The following is a 23318-nucleotide window of genomic DNA, read 5'->3' on the forward strand; positions in this document are numbered from 1 at the left end:
ATATCTTCAGAAAAGGTTCTGTTCTTGAAATAGTTACCATTAGTGCGAATCAGTTTAGCACCTACGTAGTTTAGGTTGCTACCTAATGTGTATATGAAATATTTACCTTTGGTATCTCATCAACAAGTAATAATAATAATAATAATAATAATAATAATAATAATAATAATAATAATAATAATAATAATAATAATAATAATAATAATAATAATAATAATAATAATGAGTGATGTATTCGTGGGAGGGTACAGTATCTGTGCCGGCGAGATTTTTAGTTAAAATAATCCATGATTGGAGAACTTCATGCTTAACCCGAGAACTACCAAGCGGGTCCATTGGACCCGTGATTATACTTTTCAATATTTTTATTCTCTTCATGAAAGTTAATTTGTTACGCTGTATTTGTTTTTTCATACAATAAAACAATGTGAAAATCTCATAAAATTACTCCATATCCTCGATTCTTAATTAGGGTCCATTGGACCCGAATGGTAGAACATGTGTGTAAAAATGTATGGTAGTTGCAGGGTTAAGGAGGCTGACTACTAAAAATGATACAAAAGCTAAGAAAGTATAAATTTAATAACTTTCTGTTTATTACAAAATAAATACAAATATTATTTAAAAAGTAGTTAACAAGGAGCCGAGACAATATGATAAGTCTTCAATTACCGTTGAGTTCATTTTTCTACTCGCTGCCTTAACCTAGATTTTTAGGTAATTCATATTCTGGCCACACTGTAGTTTCTATGGATGGCAACACTGAAAATTCTTTTGATTCATATATTTGAGTGTAGAATAACATTATCTATTATTTCATTTCATTACATTTCATTATCTCTTTTCACTTACGAAAAACGAGCAAAAGAAAAATGGTTAGCTTTTGTATTATTTTTAGTGGTTTGTTCCCTTAATTCAAATTACTACTCTTGTTCGCTGTCAGAAGTAAGGCACAGTTGAACCATATCTTTGTTTTAACTGTCGAGTATTCAAGGATGTAGATAACTTTTGTAAATATATCTGAAACAACCTTTATCCATGTATTTCCTTACTATCAACATTTCTGTACATGCCATTCACATGGTCTCCTTAAATACTTAATCTAAAACAAATGGACTATGGAGACACTTATGACAAGGGATATTCACGTTTTTCCTTCCTTTCTGTCATTTTAACTGTTATTCTCTTTCATGTCATAATCTGCTTCCCCTACTCTCCGGACAGCGGAAGAACACATTACAAGCAGATGTGAAGACAATTGTGATAAGCAAACAAGAAATGTGGATTCATCACTACTCGTACACTGTCACGTCAAACATTGACTAATTGAAAATTACTGCTACAGAAGATCGAAAGTGATCAAAATTTATTTTTATCTGTGCATTAAAAAGAAAGGAAAATGTAAGTAGTTATTTGGATTTTCTATGTCTATACTGAAATTCCTTTCCCGAAAACACACTCCTGACTGACTGATCAACATACAGACCGAACTGCTTACGCTAGAAACTTGAAATCTACACAATACATATAGGACTTGTAACGTAAGGTGCCACTAAGGAAGGATTTTTGAAAACTTGACAAGGAAGGGGTGGCAATTATTATAATACATGTTCATATTTCGAAATCTCTTACAGTAGATATGAAATTTGATATTTAGACTTCCTATTTAAATAATTAGACTCGTGTGTCAACGTTTCTTAATATTCTTGATGTTTGACCTAGTAGGGAACAAAGAGGCGGGAACAAAGAGAGGGAATAATAATATGTCCACATCTAGGAATCTCTTCAGGTTAAAGACGTGAAATTTGATGTTTAGACTTTGTATTTAAAATAACTGGACACATGTTTCAACGTATTTTTGATATTTGACCTAAAAGGGAAGGAAACAGAGGTATAGATTACAATTACTATATTATATCCATATTTAAAAGTCTCTTAAGGTTACACAGATTACATTTAGTTTTTGGACTACTGAATTAAAATAATTAGGTTTTTGAACTTGTCATTAATATAATTAGATACATGTTTCTGTTTTTTTTTTTTTTAACTTTTTTATTATTATGGATGGTAAGAAAAGAGGCGGGAAGAAAAAAAGAGGTGAAGAATACGTTAGGAAGTCTTTCGAAGCAAACGCAACACATTTTGCAGCTAACATGTTATCCAGATAAAAAGAGTTTCCCCCTATGTAAACGGTAGAACATAACATTTTGTATAAAACTGGGCAGAAAAACACGATTTATTTTAATACATGTAAACAATAGTTAAATGATGATGCTTCATCATAACCTTCAACCACCACAAGGTTTATATATTTTAAAAGGGTTAACAAATGAATTCCCAATATCAATAGATCATTTTTTAGGTTATAGTTAAGAAGACAAATTTATAATCTACAGGCTGCGGTCGATCATAATTCACAATATTGAATTATGTAATGATGAGCGCGTTCTGTCTACAATGAGTAGGGTTGTAACTAAAAAAAAGGGAAAAAATTGAATGTAGGTGTAAAAATTAACAGAGGTTTCGTGTTCAAATTTCTGAGATCTTTGCCATTATTTCAAATGCCGTACTTCTGTCTTCTTTGAGTGCAAAGTAGGGATAGATTACTTAAGTGCTATTAACATTTTATAAATAAACAAGATACATACTTCTATGAAATCGATTTCCCAGTTTATATATTTTCAGTTCAAAACAGTTTGCTTTAACACAAGTTACTCATTTTTTTCCAATTACCACTAGCGCATATACACATTTTGCTTGATACAACAGGTCAATTAAATTTCTTTATAACTATCACTACTACATTATACATTTTGGTTGTTGCAACACGTCAATCAAAATTCTTTTAAATTATCACTATCACATTATACATTTTTATTGTTGCAACACAACTAAATGTCTTTCCAATTATCACTAGCACATTATACATTTTTATTGTTGCAACATGTCACCCAAATTTCTTTCCAATTTTCACCAATACATTATACATTTTGGTTGTTGGAACACGTCATCCATATTTCTTTTCAATTATGTTATTGCAACAAGTTACTCAAATTATAGTTATCACTAGTACATTATACATTTTTGTTCTTACAGCACATCACCCAAATTTCTTTTCAATTATCACCAGTACATTATACATTTTGGTTGTTGCAACACGTCACTCACATTTATTTTCAAGTGTCACTGGTATATTATACCTTTTAGTTGCAACGCGTCTACTTACTTTCCCCAAATTTACTTTCAATTATCACTTGTACATTTTACATTTAGTTGTGACATATAATCCAAATTTCCTTCCAATTGTAATTAGTACAAGTAACAGCATTAAGTTCATTGCGATGACAAATTACGTATTTTGAATGCCTTGTTATATTAGTAATACTTTTAGTTTCCACTCCAATCAAAATTTAGTTTTTCTGTGTGCCAATAAATATAAAAATAATTTTCTCCTTAATTCAATGCATTATTGAAACACGGCTATGCGCAACTGAAGTCTCCTCATGAAGGCTGAATCTCATGCTTTTTGAATGCTACCGTAATTTTGCTTAATAACTTTTTTTTTTTTTTTTTCACTCGATCATGGAAAGTAAATTTTCCCGTCTTCATTTCATCTTCAGAAAGGAGGTAACCCAATTAAATTTGGTCTGCTGGTAATCACCATAAATTATTATAAAGAAAGCAATATTGTACTAACAAGGAGCAAAAATGCTAAAACTTTATAAATGCTTTGTATAAAATGAAATCTATACGCGGAAACGGAAAGCGAATACAATCCCCGGGAATCTTCAAGACTTGCATAAAACGGAATCTCTTTTTCGCAAATGCACACACACACAAGCAACGTATTCTTTCCGTGTGCGAGTCTTGTTTGAAGGTGAACTGATCAATATGGAATGTCACTTGATAACAAAAGTGGCCCCTCCTCCACTCTTTCTTGCCTTTAAATAATGCATTACAGAATACCACCACCACCACAAACATGGTCAGTGAGAGAGAAGAAGTCAACGCAGATGGTTGGTGTAGCTCTGCGCAGCAAGTGAAAACGCAAGTTAGTGAAGAGTTTACATTCGTAAGCAGAACAGTCTTTTGAGATAGTTCTGCTACAAAGAGAAGAGACAAAACAAGAGAAGCACAGAATAGTCTTTTCAGATAATTCTGTCGTTCTCCCCACGGCACAATAGAGCAAGCAGTTCGCCATTGTTACATCAGCCTTCACACAAGATGCATATCATAGATAATTGTGATTTATCCCCTGCTGGCAGACAGACCCCCGGGTAGAACTAAGTTCGTAGTGTCTAACTACCTGATCTGTACAGGCTTTGCCGATAGTCGCTGGCTTGGGATTCAATCACCCTTACTTTGATCTGTACTCTAAACACGCACGGCCCTTTTTAGGCCCACATCACACAAACATACTCACAACTTCCTCCACCATTCCACAAATCACAATCCCCACCAAAAGGAGAATGGTGAAACGCAAACAGAAGAATCAGCCGGCATGGGGCGATAAGAAGGAGAATGAAGAAACAGCGAAACAACTCGACCTGTACGCAGAACGGACCGTACTTTCAATTAACAACCCACCTCCCGAACTCAGAGATCCCACTGTTCTCTGCGAAAAACTAAAAAACAAACAAACAAACAACATAAAAAAAAAAAAGATGGAAGCGAGTGGCCTGCATCCTAGGCTACATGACACGAAACAAGAGGTACTACCTGCTACCCTTCACGGATGAGGAAGCCTATTCCTTCTTCGATCAACATTTTGAAGACAAAGACTTCGGAAAACACGCCAGGATGTATTCAGTACCATCTAAAGAACATGAGGCTAAGATACAGAACGCAAGGGTTAAAGAATACTCAGATTACACAACAGATGAAGAGGACACACCGTCACCATCCCAAAAAGGAAAGTTTTGACAAAACACAACAGAAAAAGCATCCCCTCCTACCCTAGCCACCTCCCAAGAAGACAAACGTGGTAGAAGTCTGTCGCCACAAAACCCTCCCCCACAACCTGCCTACCAAGAAGAAGACGCAACCAGAACCGAGAAGATACCAAACACACCCAGAGATTTTCCTCCTCACCCCAAGACCACGACAAGCGAAAAAACCAAGAAACCCACCTACAAGCAATAATCCTCCCAAAACAACCCGTACAGAAGAAAGAATGGAGAAACAACAGACCTCCCGCCCCCCAAACTATCCACGCAGTGGCCCTGAAAACGTCAGGAAACAAATCCCTACTTGTGTGATCAAAGGAGTCTCTCTTGACATGTCCACCACTCAAATAAAAGAAGAATTGAAACCTCAACAGGTCGACTTCACAAACGTCACCAGAATAATCAACGACAAAGGGCCGGTGCCGCTGGTCAGGCTCTCTTCTCATAACCCAGAAGAGATAGACTCACTAATTCAAGCTGGAATCACCATTGGAAACAGGAGATGCCGAGTAGAAGCCTCCAGGAACGAAGCAAGGCCAAAACCATGCACAAACTGCTTTGAGTATGGACACCGGTTCTACCAATGCAAACAAAGACACAAATGTGTTAGGTGTGGTACTCACCATGAGGATGTTTGCGACTCACCTCTCAACAAGCTGTTCTGCGTCACCTGCGCCACCACCGGACACCGCACCGGAAGTAGTCAGTGCCCCAGCAGACCACTTCGCCAAAACAAAAATCGAGACGACCTGCCAAGAATTCTGAACAAACCCAAAGAAAGAGGAACTCCGGCCCTCTTCAGGACCACACAACAACTGACACGCCACAACAGGAAGATGAGCCTACATCTGTAAACCCGAACATCGAGATCAAAAACATGATACAGCAAGCTGTCAATGAAGCCACAGAGACGATTATGCAGTGGGTAACATACCTTCTAACCACGTATGCTGAACGTACCAAGATCACCATTCTCCACAAAGCCATCTAGAAAGCAACGAGACACCTTCTGTCCAAAACTATAAACACTGTCACGTCAACAAAAGGTGATGTGTATATCACTCAAATCACTAACAAACCACAAAACAAAAGCAAATTACAAACAAATACATAACAACATCATAGCTCGCACACAGCACAATAACAACTCAGCAACCAAATAAAACAACACAAAATATCCAAAATTACACACCAAAAACATATATATCTACACGAAAAAAAACCGCAAATAACCTCCAACCGTAGAAACATTAACAATAAATAAAGCAAAACAAAACAAGGAAGAACACAACACACAGATCCAAGCAAAAATCACTCCTCAAAAACACCCAATGAAAAAGCTTGCTACAACGCAGTAATTTGAAGGAGAGCGAAGACAGTTCACTCAAGAGCGAGAAGCAATAATGATACCCCACAGCGAGCTATTACACATCACAACCAGGAGAAAACACGGAGAACAAACGCCGGAATACCACGCCCCCACTCAAACCAGGAAGAAAAACCAAAACAGCGCTTGCATCAACTGGAGAAGCAACCAGCCTCCAAACAAAATCGAAGACAGACAAACAAATGTCAATTTTATTATTATTTTTCCAAAGGTCAAAGCAGCCTAATGGCTGGTGACCATCCTTTCCACAATATGGGAAGGTAAACCGACACTCTTGCTTGCTTGCTTACCACCACAAACTTGGCTCTCTCGCTTTTCCATCATACTCCTTATTCTATTGTCGGGAAACCTTGGGGCAACCTTGACAGGCTATTTTAGTTGTACACTTTTTCTCTGTCTGCAGTTGTTCTTAATCCTCCGCTTTGCTCTGGATACACATATGTGACCTTGAATTGGCCTCAAGATGTGCTGGAATTCACAGCTCTTTGTATCGAGAACTTTGAATCTTTCTTTTACAAAAGAAAGGTAAGGGGAATAAAGAAGGAATGTCACAAAACAGGATTTTCGAGAAAACGGCGTTTTAATATTGAAACGCGTACTGAATGAATACGGTTAGTCAAATCGTTTGCTCCTTTTTACATGGACATTTCTACATCTACGCATGCATGGCATGTACAGTCACATAGTACCAAGAGTTAGTTACCAACATATAGGACAAAGCACCCGTTAAAGCTCACACATGGACTTTCCTTGCTTTTTCCCCTTACCCTTCAAATGTTTTCTTCAAGGCACGGTTCACTAATTTTGCTCCAAGTAATGCATCTGGAGCATTAAGGATGGAAACCTGTCACCATTAACACAGAGAAAGAAAGAGGAAGTGGGACGGCGGGGGTTGGCGAGAGAGAATTGCATACGAAAATCACTGGTAAAATCACTTGGTAAAATTTTCAGTATTCTGAGTTTGAAGTCCATGTTAAGTATCATTTGTTTTTCACACACAATGTCTAAAAGACACGTGATTCTTACTTTAAACGAAAAGTAAAGATTATTGAATGCAGGGAAAAGAGCAAAATTTCTGTGAAACAAATCATGCGTCGCTTTAGGTGCGGGAACACACAAACCTACGACACGCTTAAAAATAAGAAGAGAATGTTGAATGAAGGGGAATGGAACGATAGGAAAAGTAACGGGAAACGAGAAAATAAACGAGTTGGTGTGGGAATAGTTTGTAAGTGCCAGATAAATAAAATAAATAAATAAAAAAAAAAACTGCCAATTTCAGGTCCTATCTTGCAAGCTCAAGCTCTTTCGATTGCTAAATCTTTGGGGAAAACTGATTTTAAAGGATCGTCTGGATGGTTAGACAGTTTTAAGTCCAGGCATAAAGTTGTGTGGAGAGAAATTTGTGGCGAATCTAAAGATGTTGATCTAAAAGCATTGAAGAGTTGATTCCCAAACTGTGTAAACTAACAGCTAATTATGAACCAAAAGACATCTTCAATGGTGACGAAACTGGTCTGTTCTTTCGGGCACTTCCGAGTAAGTCGTTGGCATTGCGTGGGGAGCAAGCCTGTATCCAGGGGAGGCCTAAGGGGCCGAGCCCCCCTAAATTTTTGCTGGCCTCCCTAAAATTTTCACGGTAGGCTTGGAAATGAACTATAATATGGTGATGAACTATAATATGGTTGGGTCGGTCCCCGCCTAACTTCAGCCGGGCCTCCCTCTACATTTTTGGGCTGGATACCGGCCTGGTGGGGAGAAGGGTACAGGTGGAAAAATTTCGAAAGAATGACTCACTGTGTTTTTATGAGCTAACGTGACAAGAGAAATGAAGAAGTCTCTTGTGATAGGGGAAATCTGCGAAACCTCGATGCTTTAAGAATTTGAATATTAAGTGTCTCTCAATTGTGTGGCGAAACAACAATAGTGCTTGGATGGCAAGTACCATTATGGAAGAATGGCTAAATTCTTTTAACGCAAAGATGAAGAGAGAAAATCGTCATGTTCTGCTGTTCTTGAAAAATGCACCATGTCACACACATATAAAATTGTCCAACGTTACAATAGTTTGGTTTGCAGCGAATACCACAATTATGTCTCAACCTATGAACCAAGGTATAATTTTCATCTTCAAAGGTCACTACAGGCGATTGGTATTGGAATTTCTTGTTAGTAACATGTCAGTAAGCAACAGTGCAAGTCACTTCGTGAAGTCAGTGTCTACTTGATCCTATAAATTGAATTTCTGTTTCCGCTAGAAGAATCAGAAAGAAAACCAAAAACAAATGTTCTCTGAAATTTGGATTTGCTGAAAATTCTCCTGAAAGTTCAGAGATTACGGAAGTAACGAAAATGTTGCAGTAGTTACACTTCTATGTCAACAAAATAGATAACCAGATGATGCAAGTGCCCTATATTTCAATAGAAACCTATTCTACGCTGGAATCTGCTGCGGACCTATTGAACGAGCTTGAAACTGAGGAAGAAAAAGACGAAGGTGGCACCGGAGTTGAAGAAAGTGTTTCTTTAAGAGAAGCTCTTGAACACGTTAAAGATCTCATTGAATTTGCGGCTAACTCAAATTATTCAGACCTTCTAGAACCATTCTATTCTGCCAAAAAGAGTTACAAAAAAAAAGTCATGTCACAAAAATCAAAACAACTCTAAAAGAAATGTGGAAAAAGTGTGCATAAGACTAAAAAAACAACAAACTTTTTAAACTGCAACGACACATACTCTATTTAATTTTCTCATTTATACTTTCCTCAATGCCAGTTGAGTTTTAGTTTTTTTTTTTTTTTTTTTTTTTTTTCCTGTCGTTTGTATATGTTTTATTAAATATTTCAGTGCTGTGAGAATATTGTTTTGTATCGTGGAAACTGCATCACAGACTAACATCCGTGTGTTTATGTGTGTGTGTGTCAAGAATTTGAAAGACTGCATTTCGGAATTCCAGATCAATTATAAACTATAAAACTATAAAACTATTTCTACCTATCTTATTTCGGTAGTTATTTATTTTCAAATTTGTATAAAACGGAAATAAAAATAAAGACCCGTCTCTTTCCGTTTTATACATGTTTCACTGTAATTCTATTTACGATTTAATGTTATAAATAATTAGCAGTACAATATAGGAAAAGAATTTCAGAAAGAAGTACGCCAAGGACCCATATTTAAAGGCACAAACCTAACATCCCCTTAATGAGACAGAGACAGAGACCTTGAAACGTAATCAGGATAGACTGACGCGAAATTCGAACCCAGGACTTCCCAATTATAAAGTGAGGATACTAAACATTTACGGCCCCTAGATTGCCAAGGTAAAAACTGTACCAGTACTTCAACCCATTTTAATTTTAACACACAGTTATCAGTTTTGGAGATATTGAAATCACGAATTCAGGAAAGATTAACAAATTTGGTACAATACGGACAATGTTTCTCCTTCATTCATTTCTTTCGAAATTGAAAGAGTCTTCGTTTAACATTACCTTATCGTTGTATATATTCTTTTCTTTCACTCTTATTACCTATTGGAAATTAGCAATGTATATACATAGAATTTATTGTACAACATTTCTCTAACTTATCGGAATTATTCTTTGCTATTTATAAATCTGAACAATTAAAATTCTCAATACACACACTAATGTTTCATACTGATTATGTGACTCCTTGAACAGCTTCTAGTAGTGATTCAGGAGTTGGTTGTTTTGCTACAGCCTTTACTTCAAGTCCTGCTTCTTTCAGTGCATCAGCGGTTGCTGGTCCGATTGCAACAATCTATTGTAGAAATAAATAAATATATAATTTCCATGTCTCGTTAGTATTATCTCAAAATAAACTTGTTTCAGTAAATGTGCACTTTTAACTTACAAGCCTGCAATTGACTTGAAAACGAAACTGCAAGAAATAATTTTCTTTTTCAGTTTGTAAAGCATGAAAATCATTCTTCCTTTTGAAAATAATAAATCTAATTCGTACAAAATATAACGTATGTTTTAATAGTAATTTTACATAAACTATAAAATAACTTTAAAATATTTTACGTAATTTTTCGTTGACAATTACGAAATATATGTTCATAAAAAGGGAAGAAAGAAATAAAATACCTTCAGATCTGTCAATGGTACATTAAGTTCTTTAAAATATGGTACACAAAATTTGACACCAGATGGGCTGAAGAACACTACTACTTCTGGAAAGCCCTAAAACAAAAAACGAAAACATTACAATCCATACGATACACAAACAATTGACAAAACTTTCTAATTTCTATTGTATTTTATTCTCCTACTAGCATCGTTCAACCTGTGTTGCTAAAATGGGCTAAAGGAAATAAAATTCTAATTGGAAACTGTTTAAAAAAATTAATGAAAAAGCTTTAAAATGATTAAAAAATAAAGAAAAACAATAAAAAGAATTATAAAAAATAGGGCAACGAGGAAAAATCTAAGCACTGGAAGGGCTAGTCTTGTCTAGTGTTGTGAAGGCCTGGGAAAAAACGGAAATTTTGGGTAAAAAGCAGTTTTCTACCGGTTTCTTTCCCGAGCTTGAAAAAAAATAGAAAATTTGGGAAAAATTGAAATTTTCTAATATTTTACTACATTATGCTTTTAAAATGAAAACTATTTTATATTTACTAGTTTACAGTTAAGATCATTGAGTACTTATGTTTCTTGTATTAGAATAGGGAAAATTTGTGGCAAAAAATATATGTGCACCACTCCTTTAACATTAGTACCGTGATAGAATGGAGTTATGGCTACAAAAGATACTCAAATACAATCCTAGTTAGATTAATTAATACAGAAGCATTTAAATTACCTTAAGCAATCTTATAAAGTCCCACTTTATGGCAGGGAAGTGTTAAAATAACGGAGCCACAATCAATTTAGTTAATACGTTAAAATCAAATATATATATTACGGAGATACGTATCTAAAATTTCCGGAAATTTTGAACCCATTAGAAAAAAATATTTTGTTCGGAAATATTAACAAAAACCGGAACCTATAATTTAAAAACTATTTCTTCACCTGATGCTAATCTTCGCTGTAACGTGTGTGCAGCATATATACAATGTATTTCGCTAGCAGGAAAAATACTTAAAGCAACAGGTTTTAATTTTACTTTTTTAGTTTTCTGATTTCTGGTAAAAATCCCTCTTTATTATTGTATATTTTTCGAACAGCTCAAAAAGAGAAACGATCTTATTTACAAGTAGATACATACAATGTACAAGTGTGTAAATTTGAGCAACGAGAAATATATTAAAGAATTTAACATGTGAAACTTCCGTTCGTTATTATTAAAGACTAGGAGAATACCCGTTTTTCGCACGGGAAGAATACGTTTTATTTTGGACAAAAAGGGCACCAAAACTATCATCAATGAACTTAGGGACCCCACAAACTATGGATTCGACACTAGTATCGGTAATTTTCAATTACTTTTACATATCACCCTCCCCCTATAGGAGTACTAATGGGGGGAGAAGACTCTGTTGTTTAACGTAACCTTGCATAACAGCCACGCTCTTCAGGTTTTACTTCATTTTTTGTATCAAAGCTTGCCAACAACTAAGGGTTAGAGAGTTCTTTGGAGGTTATTGCCTGGGTGACAACAGGGCAGATTCCATTAACCTACAAGACACGAGCACGGAAAATTTTCGAATAAAAGAAGACTTTTGAATATTTGTATTTATTATTGAGGTAATTGAGATTCAATGTGGAACAGCATTTCTAAAACTTTCGCAAACGGAATAGAATCTATACAAAGGTGTTTAATTAGACTATTATATTTTAAAACAAGTAGCAGTGTACCACGTGAAAAAAAATTGGTTTGTATGGCGTGGTATATTCTCAATTAGTATTGAAACTAAAAGTGGTAGTAGATTTCTACAACTCCGGTTTTAGTACAGAGATTAGAATGGAGATGGAAAAATACTTGGAACGTTTTATTGAATGTAGAAAACACCTTCTCGCTATATATTACCACTTTTAGTCTATAATGATCAACATTTAAATCTATAATAGTTCATTTCCGATACTTCCGGTTTGAAAAGAGAGTTAAGAGAAAAGATGAAACCTATTTTCAGAATGCTAAATCGATTCCCAAAAAAAGTTACAGTTTTTGACTTATGTACATGAATATTGGAACCGAAGTTGTAGTGGACTTCTAAAACTTTCTTTTTTTAGCAGAATTAAGAATAGAGATGAAAATGAACTGAACTGGCATGGAATGAAATATTTCAGTGTAACGTTCCACAATTATACCCTTTAGGTTACGGGAGACGATGATTACGACACGTAAATGATGATGAAAGAATTGGTGGAATGAGAAAGTGAGTGGAAGCGGGAGTACCCCGAGAAAACCCATGTACACGATGTTGTCCACCACAAACGGACTTGGTCAAGGATCGAACCAGAGATCCTACGCACAGTGGTAAGCGTTCTACCACACTGAGTCATCGTGCCTCCCAAGAATGGAGATTAAATGTATTCAAGTGACGCTTAATTCACTAGAGGAAACCGCTTGTTATTATGTATTACCGTTTTTGCTCTGTAGTGATTAACGTAAAAATCGAAAATGGTTGATTTCTACCACTTGTGGTTTGAATAACACCTCCATTAGTGAACTTGATTCCTACCTTTTGACCTTTTACATCCTGGCCAAAATTGATGGTGATCCGTCAAGTAGTTCTTGAGATTTCTGTTTCTCGGACGGACAGAGTAAATATATAAAGAAGTTTTAACAAACAAAACACTTCAGTTAAAAAAAAAAAAAAAAAAAAAAAAAAAAATACGAGTATTGGAATAATTATTGAGGTTTAGAGTGTCTTGCTAACATAAGAAAAGTTTTTGAAAAATCTGCATCCAAAAGATACTGGATAACATACTGTTTACGTAACATTGGTTTGAAAATACCAAATCACAGTACGATAAATTGTAAGATTCTAGTTTCTCTATACTGGAAATATGAGTTTTTTTAAAAAGTTGACAGATTCTGTTAATAGATAAATTCAGACCAACTGTATTAAATAACTAAATTTATCAGATTTGACTCATTGTTTTCAGTGATAATGCCAGCAACTTTAAGCCAAAACGTAAATTTGAAGACTGATCTTCCTTTCTTATTCTTTGTTTATTTGTTTTAACTACATTAAAGCTTGGATATTTTAACAACGTGACAAGAAAATTATTCTGCTTAATTAACGTTTACCTACATTATATTAACTCCCCTCTTTTTAATTTATTATTAATCTTAACTGCATTGTACTCTGATACCACATACAGTGCTGTATTTTTCCTCAAACCCTGTATGTGCCACTGAAATAAAGATTATTATTATTGTTATTATCGCCATACTGGGAGCTCACAGGTAATATAGATGTCCGTATCCTTTTTACTTTGGATACATTTAAATAGCTGGATTTATTTTTGTCTAGTTCCTGGATAATTCAAGACAGAGTTCTTTAATAGTTACAATGAATTTATCCCCCCCCCCAAAAAAAAATGTATAAAATACAACATTGATAAATTACCATACCTCCTCTGATATTTTCTTCAGTTTGTTACGAAGTTCAGGATGCTCCGTAGTTCTATACACAGTAACATTAGTCAGCTGGACTCCTTTTTCTCCTAATTTCAGATGAAGTGTTTCTTTTTTTAAGTTGCCACATGGGAACAGGAATGGTTTGCTATATGTACCTGTAGATAGTAAAGGCCATTTATCATCTAAACTGAACTATATATTTGACAGGACCGTGTCACTTTCCTCAATGTGACTGCAGGAGTTGTGAAGAAAGCAGTGTTACCATTGCGTATATGATATATTAAGGTGAATAAAGAATCAATCAGACATTATCAATAATAATAAAAAATCGCACCTCTGACAAACATATTTAGATATAAATTGACCCATATTTATAATAATTGGTAAGCGGACTTTTTTTATTTCCGTGATTAATATCTAATGTACTATTAATCATACTGTTTCGGTGTTTCCTGACATCTTCCTCAATAGATATGGGCAACTCTCATGAAATTCATCTCACATCCTGGAATTTTATCTTACACTATTTCGTACGCACGGTAAACAATCAAGGTCAAAAATCTTGATAATATGATAATGTAAATTCCTTGTACTAGGAGCCTCTTCTTTTAAAAGCCATTGAGTGAAACAGTTATGCAGAATTTTTTATGAAGCCTTACGTAACTTTATGCTAGTTTATAGAAGTTTATTCACTTATAAAGGGACTTTGTGAAGATGTTGTTAATATCTTAAATCTACTTTAAAAATGGTTTAATTATTAAGCTGTGATTACACACTTTTTTAACTTGAATCAAAACTTCAACAACTAACCGATACAGTTGTACCGATATCGTCATATTCTGTGATTAATATTAAAAGCAAAAAGCGATTTAGAGACAACAAAGGTATGTCGGACGATATGTTAAAACTGTGAAAGTTGCTGTAATAACATGTACCGCCATTTTCGTCCAGAAAAAAAGTATTAGTAACAATAATAATAATAATTTGTATCAAAATTATACTATTGATTTTTCATGTAAACCTAATTATTAAGATTATACTCCTAAATAAAGCAAGAAATTGAAGTATACGCCTTTAAAGGCCAGTCGACTCATGCCCTTTCATAGTTGGGTTTTATGCGGCCAGCATATGAAGACTCCTGTTTATATGCTTTGCTGTTGTTTTGGATTTTTGGCCAGAGTTCTTTAAATTCAAGTAGCTTTTCTTTGTCTTACGATCCTGAGTCAAAATTGGAAACTTTCATTGGAAATAGAATATGCGATCATGTGCGCATCAAAGGTACACGTGTTAAACTAAACCATACAGAGAAGTATATATAATACGTAGAGATGCAAGGGCTCGGAAAAAAACCGGCTTTTTTGAAAAAAAAAACTCGGTTTTTTCTGCTTCGCTTTTTTGCTTGGGAAATTTTGGGCTTTTTTCAAAATTCTGCTTTAAATTGATAAACGAGATTTTGTTTCGCTTCTCTATAACACAAAAAGTCATTTAATTAGTGGTTGATGTCGATAATAATATAAAACCTCGAAACTAAACTATGAATTTCGAAAAGATATTTCAAACAGTTTTACTTCTCAACATATTTACATTATGAATTCCAAAGGATTAACCAATGTATATAATAAGATTTTTTTTAACCTCCTACATACAAAAGTACGCTGGGTTGGCAAGAACCGTGGTTGTTTTTGAAAATGGCAAAACCCCGTTTTGGGGGGAGTTTAAACTAGGTTTTTTTGGTTTAAACCAGGCTTTTTTGGGTTTAGATATTTTGCTTTATGTATTTATATTACATATTGACAGAAATAAGTTTGTTTCACCTTGGTGTTATTATGCAACAATGGGGTTGTACTGGAAGAGGTCACATAAACTTAAATAAGTCCGGTCAGTAAATTTCTTAAATTGGGAAACTCCCGCCCTAGCTAACGGGAAAATCCCGTATTTACTCTAAATGTAAAACAATAACGGAAAAATCCTGTTATTGCTTTGCATGTAAAATTTAAGGGTCAACATATCATAATCAGTACGCTAAAACTGAGGTATTAAATTACAAATTTAGTACGTACATATCATTGAAAGTCTAATCTAAGCTAATGTTGGAAGCTACGTAGGCAATCGATAAATTTTGCCAATTTCTATCAATATATTTAAATAACCTTGGCTTCTTTATAAAACAACAGGCATGCAGAAATATACAATTTGGTTTCGTTTCGTATGTTCAGGCTTAACGTCCTTACGTAATACCGAGGTTATCAAGAAGAAGACTTTCGCTTAAAGTGACATCCGTACCGCTACTTTGTTTACGCATGAAAGAAGGGTTGTGGTTCGACCGAGAATTGAACATGGGACAAATTGATTAAAAGGCGAAAAGGAAATAAAACTAATGCAGATGGTTTGATGTGGGGAAACGTCACGATGAACTTCACACGATTCGCATTTTTCGTTCTTTTTATTTTTTTGGTTTAAACCAGTTGTTTATTTAAAAAAAAAAAAAAAAAAAAAGAACAAACAACTGGTGTAAACCAGCCAACCCTAAAAGTAATACTTATTTTTAAAAAGTACACAAATAACTAGCAAAATTCTATGTAGTATTTTTACTTCAAAATATTCCATACTCTCTTTATGGAACAAAATAAAATTAAAATAAAACATAAGAAAAATACTTAGATTTATATGATACACTTAAAGGCTGCACATCTAGAGCTTTTGGTTTTGTATATTCTTGAAATTTTACACTTTTATATAACCACCATCATGGTTTACTTAGTCCTCAAGTTTTCTGAATTTTTAACAAGAGGGATTCAACATATGAAGGGTTTGAGGCAAGATCATGGTAACCCACAATTTTACTATTTTAAGAAATTAGAAATTTTCTGCTGCACAATCCATTCTGAAAGTCGGAAAGCTAATTTTTCACATAAAACTATACATGAAGGATTAAACGAAGCTGTATGCGTTGCTGTCTCTGGTGCTGCATAACTCAGCAATTGAAAATTTGTTAGTTATCATGTTCTTGACTCACACCCTTCATATCATTATGGAACTCTCCTCACCCCCCCCCCCAAAAAAAAAGGACTACGAAATATATTTAACTTAAAAGAAATACAAATGCAAAACAAACATGACTGAGTGGAGCTTTTGCGCTTCTATCGGGAAGTCCGGGATTCAACTCAGCATTCGATCATTCTGACAAAGCTTTTCCTCATTCCATCTGTGAAGTAGAAATAGTGCGTGTACTGTGAGTTGGCCGACTTCCTTTCTTATTGCTTTTAAATCGTCATTATTACTAATTACCAGAAGTGACGGTTTTGCGAAGGTTAGAGGGCGGTCTTTCGGACTGAAGCCTGTTTCCCAAAATTACTTAATGTCTAAAACAAACGAAATATCTATTAGTCATGCCTTTACTCATAAACTTTAAGCTGCCGTCAAATAAAAATTACGAATGTTTAGAAAAACTAAACATTAGTAAGAAAAAAAAAACTCCCAAAATACTTTTCTAAATCCGTCACTGATTCTCAGTATAAAATGATCTTCAATGAGGTTGTATCCAGAAGATTATCGCTAAATATATAAACGAAACGAAATATTAGTTATGCCTGTACTCATAAACTTCAAGCTGCTCCCAAATAAAATTAGGACATTTTAGAAAACGAAACAATCAGAGAAATCCCCCCGAAAGTACTTTTCTAAATCCGCTACTGATTATTTGTATAAATTAGTATTCAAGGTTGAATCCGGAAAATTATTGCTAAATCGTTGCACAGCTACAGTATAACAGAAATGTGGAGGTACGGTTTGACGGATATATTGAAAAACTTACGCTTTGACGGATATATAGAAAAACGTAAGTTTAACTTTTGCGCTAGAATAGTAAGCTCTTAGAAATGAAACACGGATAACAAACTAAAATGATCCCAGAAGAAAAAAATGTCGATAACTCAAAAGTTAAAATAAAGTTAAATAGCCTCTAAAATTGTCCTCAAATACTACATTCTTCACGTTAGCTTTAATTTGTAAAACATGTGCTCCATCCATCTTGCTGGTGATTTTTAGAGCGAAATATAGCATTTAGGTCATGGAATTCTTATCTAACTAAAGAATATACTATAAGAAAGCTATTTAGATAGACAAATCATGAAAATGAAAAAAGCCAAAATTTCCAAAATTCTCGTTTTTTTCCCAAAAAAAGCCGGCTTTTTATGTAAAAAAACATCGATTCAAAAAGGCCGGCTTTTTTGCATCTCTAATAATACGTGAAGAAAAGTACTAACATATATATATATGAAGAAAACTTCTGTGACTTAGAACTTTATGGTGAAAACTAGCCTTTGGCTAGCTGGGGCTCCTCCCCCACATCCCCGCGTTTGCTCGGCCTACGGTCTCGCATCTCTTATGTATCAGCCTTTGCATCAACAGTAAATTTCGTGCATTTGCTCTTCATATTTCCTGAATTTACCCAGCTGGGGACTTCGCGCCCACACCCGCACTTTTGCTCGGCCTACGGCCTCGCACCTCTTGAAACCACAATTCTACGGAATTTCACGTTCCTTTTCCTATTTCAACTATCTAAAAATAAGATTTTGTATCCTAAGAAAACTTCCATTTAAATAACATGGGAATGTCTTCATTCCCCCCCCCCCCCTTCCTTTAGACCCCTTAAAAACTAAAAATATTTACTTTTGGCAATTTTCCTGTAGGTTAGTCCCGGAAGGCTACAATCATGCGAAATTTCATCATTTTAATCCTGCTGAAAGTGCCTAAACATTATGGAATGTAGAAGATGTCCCATATAAATAACATGGGAAAGATTTTTCAGTTCCCCATAAAACCACTCTACAGTTGGAAATTTTTATTTTTAGTGATTTACTTAGTTAACGTTAACGAAAACGTATAAGCATACCGAATTTCAAGTTTTTATTCCAATTCCAAGTACCTAAAATATGAGATTATAGCTCCAAAAAAGGCCCATTTAAATAACCTGGGGAATTTCTTCATCTCCCCTTTAGAACCCCTAAAAATTAAAAATATTCACTTTTGGCAATTTTTCTGTCGGTTAGTCCCGAAAAGCCTCAATCATGTCAAATTTAATCATTGTAGCCTTACAGGAAGTGCCCAATAATTTGGGGGTGCAAAAGGTGTCCCATTATAAATAACATGAGAAAGATTTTTCAGTTCCCCATAAAACCACTCTAAAGATGGAAATTTTTATTTTTACTTATTTACTTAGTTAACACTAACGAAAACGTACAAGCATACCGAATTTCAAGTTTTTATTCCAATTTCAAGTACCGAAAACATGAGATTATAGGTCCAAAGAAACAACCATTTAAATAACATGGGGAAATTCTTCATCCCTCCTTTAGACCCCCTAAAAATTAAAAATATTGACTTTTGGAATTTTCCTGTCGATAAGTCTCGGAAAGCTACAATCACGACAAATTTCAACTTTCCACGTCAATCGGAAGTATATCTTTAATTTATGTCAGTTCATGTAGTTTTATATATAGTTAAGATTAAGATCTATACATCTATTATCTATATATGAAGAAAATTTCAGTAATTTAGAACTTTATAGTGAAAATAAGTGAATAGAAATGGATTATTCACATTTAACATTTTTGCCGCATCCTACGCCCAAGAAAATGTTACGCCTCTACTATTCTGTAATTGTTCGTATTCAGTTGTGTGTGAGGAAGAGAACAAAAAAAAAAAAAAAAAAAAAAAAAGAAAAAAGAAAAAAGAAAAGAAAAGAAAAAAAATTCAGAAACTTTATAGTTTACGCTGGCAGCTAATAAGTAATAGCCTACCTCCTACCGCCAGTAGCGTCATAATGAGAGAACTTGGTCGCGCTACGTTACACTTCTGTACACAAAAAGCTAGACTGTCTTTCAGTCTGAAAAAAAAAAAAAGGAAAATCTATTTTCCTTCGTTATGCCACGGAATAACATTCCTAGATTTACAAGATAACTTATCTGAGCATTGGTGCCAACTAAATATATAATTAGCATATAGAAAACAGTAGTCATAAAAGACAACAAAAAAGTAAATAAAAATAAAACAAACTGTCATATTTGGTAGAACATGATTTGTGTATGGGTTGCATGATCATCAAGACAGCTGGAGAAAGATTAAAGTCATTTTGCACCGGCACGAATAATATAATAGTTACCGTAACAGATCTGTAAACAAGTGATCATTTTAGAATGGGTTTGAATCCTGTTTACCAAAAGTATATTATTTTTAAAAAAAATAAAGAATAGGTGTACTATTGCAAAAGAATAAGGATATGAGAAAATTATAAATGTACCACAACTTTGCAATATACTTTATTAAAACACATATAATAAACCAAATAATAAATCATTCTTCTTTTAACTCTAATGTATATTTTTGACAGAAAACAACACAACATAGTTCATCTAGTTCTTTATTATTTTGCGCAAGGGAATTCATTATATAACGAAACAAGATAGTTCCGTTTTACAGTTGTGAAAATAATAGCAGACTTTTAAACTCGACGAATCAGGGTTGTGAAAAATTAAGTTTTTTTTTTTTTTCTTTAAAAAACCTAACCCAGTGGGTTTTATTGGATAAAATGAGTTTTATTAAATTTTGTATGTACATTTAAAGGTAATCCTACTTAAAATTCCACTTAAGCATTCACACTCTATTGTAGACGTTTGGAATGAAACTATGGAATTCCCTTGTCGCACAAAGGAAATCCGTGAAGACCAATCCGTGGTTTCGTGGTACATACTTCGGACTTCTGATTGGCACTCACTTATATTTCAATTTCTAGAAAGGAGGAGTAGAGGTGGGTAATTCTAAGTAGTATAGAATAGGAATAAAATCCCCTATTGCACTCAGGATTTAAGGGCCAGCCATCCTGACTGAAGACATTAAAAAAAAAAAAAAAAAAAAAAAAAAAAAAAAAAAATCCTTCAAAACATGCCAGGCAAATACCAGGATAACCTCAAGTCAAGAGTCAGAGATGAAAGAAAGCGTTTTCATTAACCCTTTTGGCACAAACCATACACATATCAATTATCATCACCTACAACATATGCTTGCTTCAAAATAATTCTTTTCTCTTATGTTCAGATGGTACAATGTTTAACAAAATGCATTTTCCGCTCTTGTGTTCCACGATATGGGGTGATGTCCCTTCAAGTTTGGGCTCGAAACGAAGCCATGTGTTCTAGAGTAGCGTAGAAATACTTGTCTCTGCTTCACAAAAGTGGAAGGAAAAAGAAGTTTATTAATACTTTAGGTTCACTGTTCACGCGCATATATTAAGAAATGAAAATTATAGCATTATTTCCCTTCCTCTTTCCCAATTCCCCTCCTTACATTCAGAAAATATTATATGATTTAATTCTGAGCCAAGAAAGGGAAGAAAGAGCTCTTTTAACTGTTATTTATGTGGGTTTCATTTTTATTAGAGAAAAGTAATTGGGTAGTATAATTTAAGTATAATCCATGGTATATTAGAAGGATAAGAGTGTTATCACTGGGTTCGGAAGACAGTGATAATGAGATGGATGATAACGATGGAATGAAGGAAGTAGCAGGAAATGAAGTAAGAGAAAACCCACGTTCACCTTGTTTGTCTATCACACAGTCCAGCTTTCAGGACCCCACATGCAAGAGATACAAGCACAAATAAACCACTATATTTTTATTAATAAAGATTTATAATTTTAAAGTTTTCCTATTCTGTTTAGGTGTTTATTTTAAATAATAATTACAAAGTTACTTGCTGAAGAACTTTATAAAAAATAACTTACAAAAGTTTTTAGCTGTTTTGTTGAAAAGAATATTGTCTTTTAAAACACAGGTAGGTAATTTCCCTTATCCGCAGCAAAATGTATTAACATATATCGGTGCTTTACTTTCAAGGTTTGGTTTATTTTTTGTCCACTATATTCTAACATAACGTAAATTTACTGTGTTATGACGGTAGTAATATTGGAATTGCAAAATAAAAGTTTCTTGAGATCCCCTGCCCTTCTTTTGGATACAAAAAACAGTTTCCTCTCTATCTCCCATGTACAAGACGGCTAGGATTAATCACATGTTACCAGAAAATATCAGAATGGTTTCAAACATTCTTCGTTTTACCCTACTGATCTCGACTAGTCTTTCATAAATTACTCCTTAGTTTTGGTTGCAAGAAAGGTAACCGGCCAAAGGCATGTTTTGGAAATGAAAAAATAAAATCTTTTAGTTTATGTCCCACGATTATGCCTACTAGGCTAAGGGAGACGGATGATTAAGGCAAGTGAATGATGATGTAATTATCGGTAGAATGAAAATGTGGGAGGAAACGGGAGTACCCTGAGAACACATATTGTCTACCACAAATTAACTTGGCAGGGGATCGAACCAAGGCCCCACACACTAAAGGTAAGCGCTCTACCACTGAGCCATCGTGTCCCTTGAGGTATCTTTTGGGGACACTCGGATTAGTAGTGAAAAAATTAGCAAACTGTGTAAAGCAGATGGTTGTTCATTTGTCTTTTTCAATAGTTCTAGATTAAAAATATAAATAATGTATAAAATTTGCGACTTAAAATTATTGTAATTTCCTCTGATTGTAAATATTTTCTTTTTAATCTACAATGAAATTGAATCGGTGAGTAGAAAAAGGAGAATATTCCACAACACGTTACTTTTGAAAAACGAAAAGTAAAACTGTTTACCAGAAATACCACTGCTTACGTAAAAATATCTATATGGGAGATTTGTAGCGTATGTTAAGGCCTTTCATTTCCCAAAATTCCAAAAACGTAATGGGATTGGATATTTAGTTATAGAGAAATTGTTATCGTGGAATGTTATCCTTTATTTTTGGAATGTTCTCCTTTTTCTACTCACCGATTCAATTATCAAATGCATACTGTAATATTATCGTTCAATTGCAGCAAAAATGCAGGTAAAATGAACCAGACCTAAAGAAATTCATATGGATCTAGGGTTAACTTTTGGATCGATTCTTTAAAATACGTTGCCCCTGGAATTTCGCTGTTTTGGGACCGTATGTAAATACTGGCCTCAAACGGGTTATGACAAATGTATAATATTGATCAGAAGTAGCTGTGGATACACGTGTATATTGTTTTGGTAATGGTATACATAGGACAATAATTTATACTTTTCACTTAAGCAGAGTTTAGATAATAATGTTGTCATATCTCTATTTGATTAAAAGCTCTACACTACATTGATGATGGTTTTTGTTGAAGCTCTCTATACTCTAGTACCAAGATATGTTTAGATAACCTTGATCAAGTTTTTAAGAATACTATAATTACGAAATTACTAACTATAGATATTTTTTCTCGATTTAACCTTATTCATAATCATTTTGAGAATATCACTTAAATTCAAAAATCTGCAAGCAAGTCGCATGTACTTCTATATAATTTGCC

At 34.2% G+C, this 23318-nt stretch overlaps 1 protein-coding gene across 1 annotated transcript in view; it reads right to left on the bottom strand.

Annotated features, from left to right (window-relative positions):
* Nucleotides 1-564: 564 nt before the first annotated feature.
* LOC145666847 (uroporphyrinogen-III synthase-like) overlaps nt 565-23318 on the bottom strand; it is a 32539-nt gene continuing 9785 nt past the window's right edge. The window contains exons 4-6 of the mRNA XM_081734422.1: nt 13888-14048; nt 10449-10544; nt 565-10119 (exon numbers count right to left, since the gene is read on the bottom strand). Coding sequence (XP_081590548.1) covers nt 10000-10119; nt 10449-10544; nt 13888-14048 — 377 coding nt within the window. The 3' untranslated portion in view covers nt 565-9999. The remainder of the gene's footprint in view (nt 10120-10448; nt 10545-13887; nt 14049-23318) is intronic.

This window comes from Thermobia domestica, chromosome 12, assembly GCF_964235325.1.
Source record: "Thermobia domestica chromosome 12, izTheDome1.hap1.1, whole genome shotgun sequence".
NCBI classification, from domain to species: domain Eukaryota; kingdom Metazoa; phylum Arthropoda; class Insecta; order Zygentoma; family Lepismatidae; genus Thermobia; species Thermobia domestica.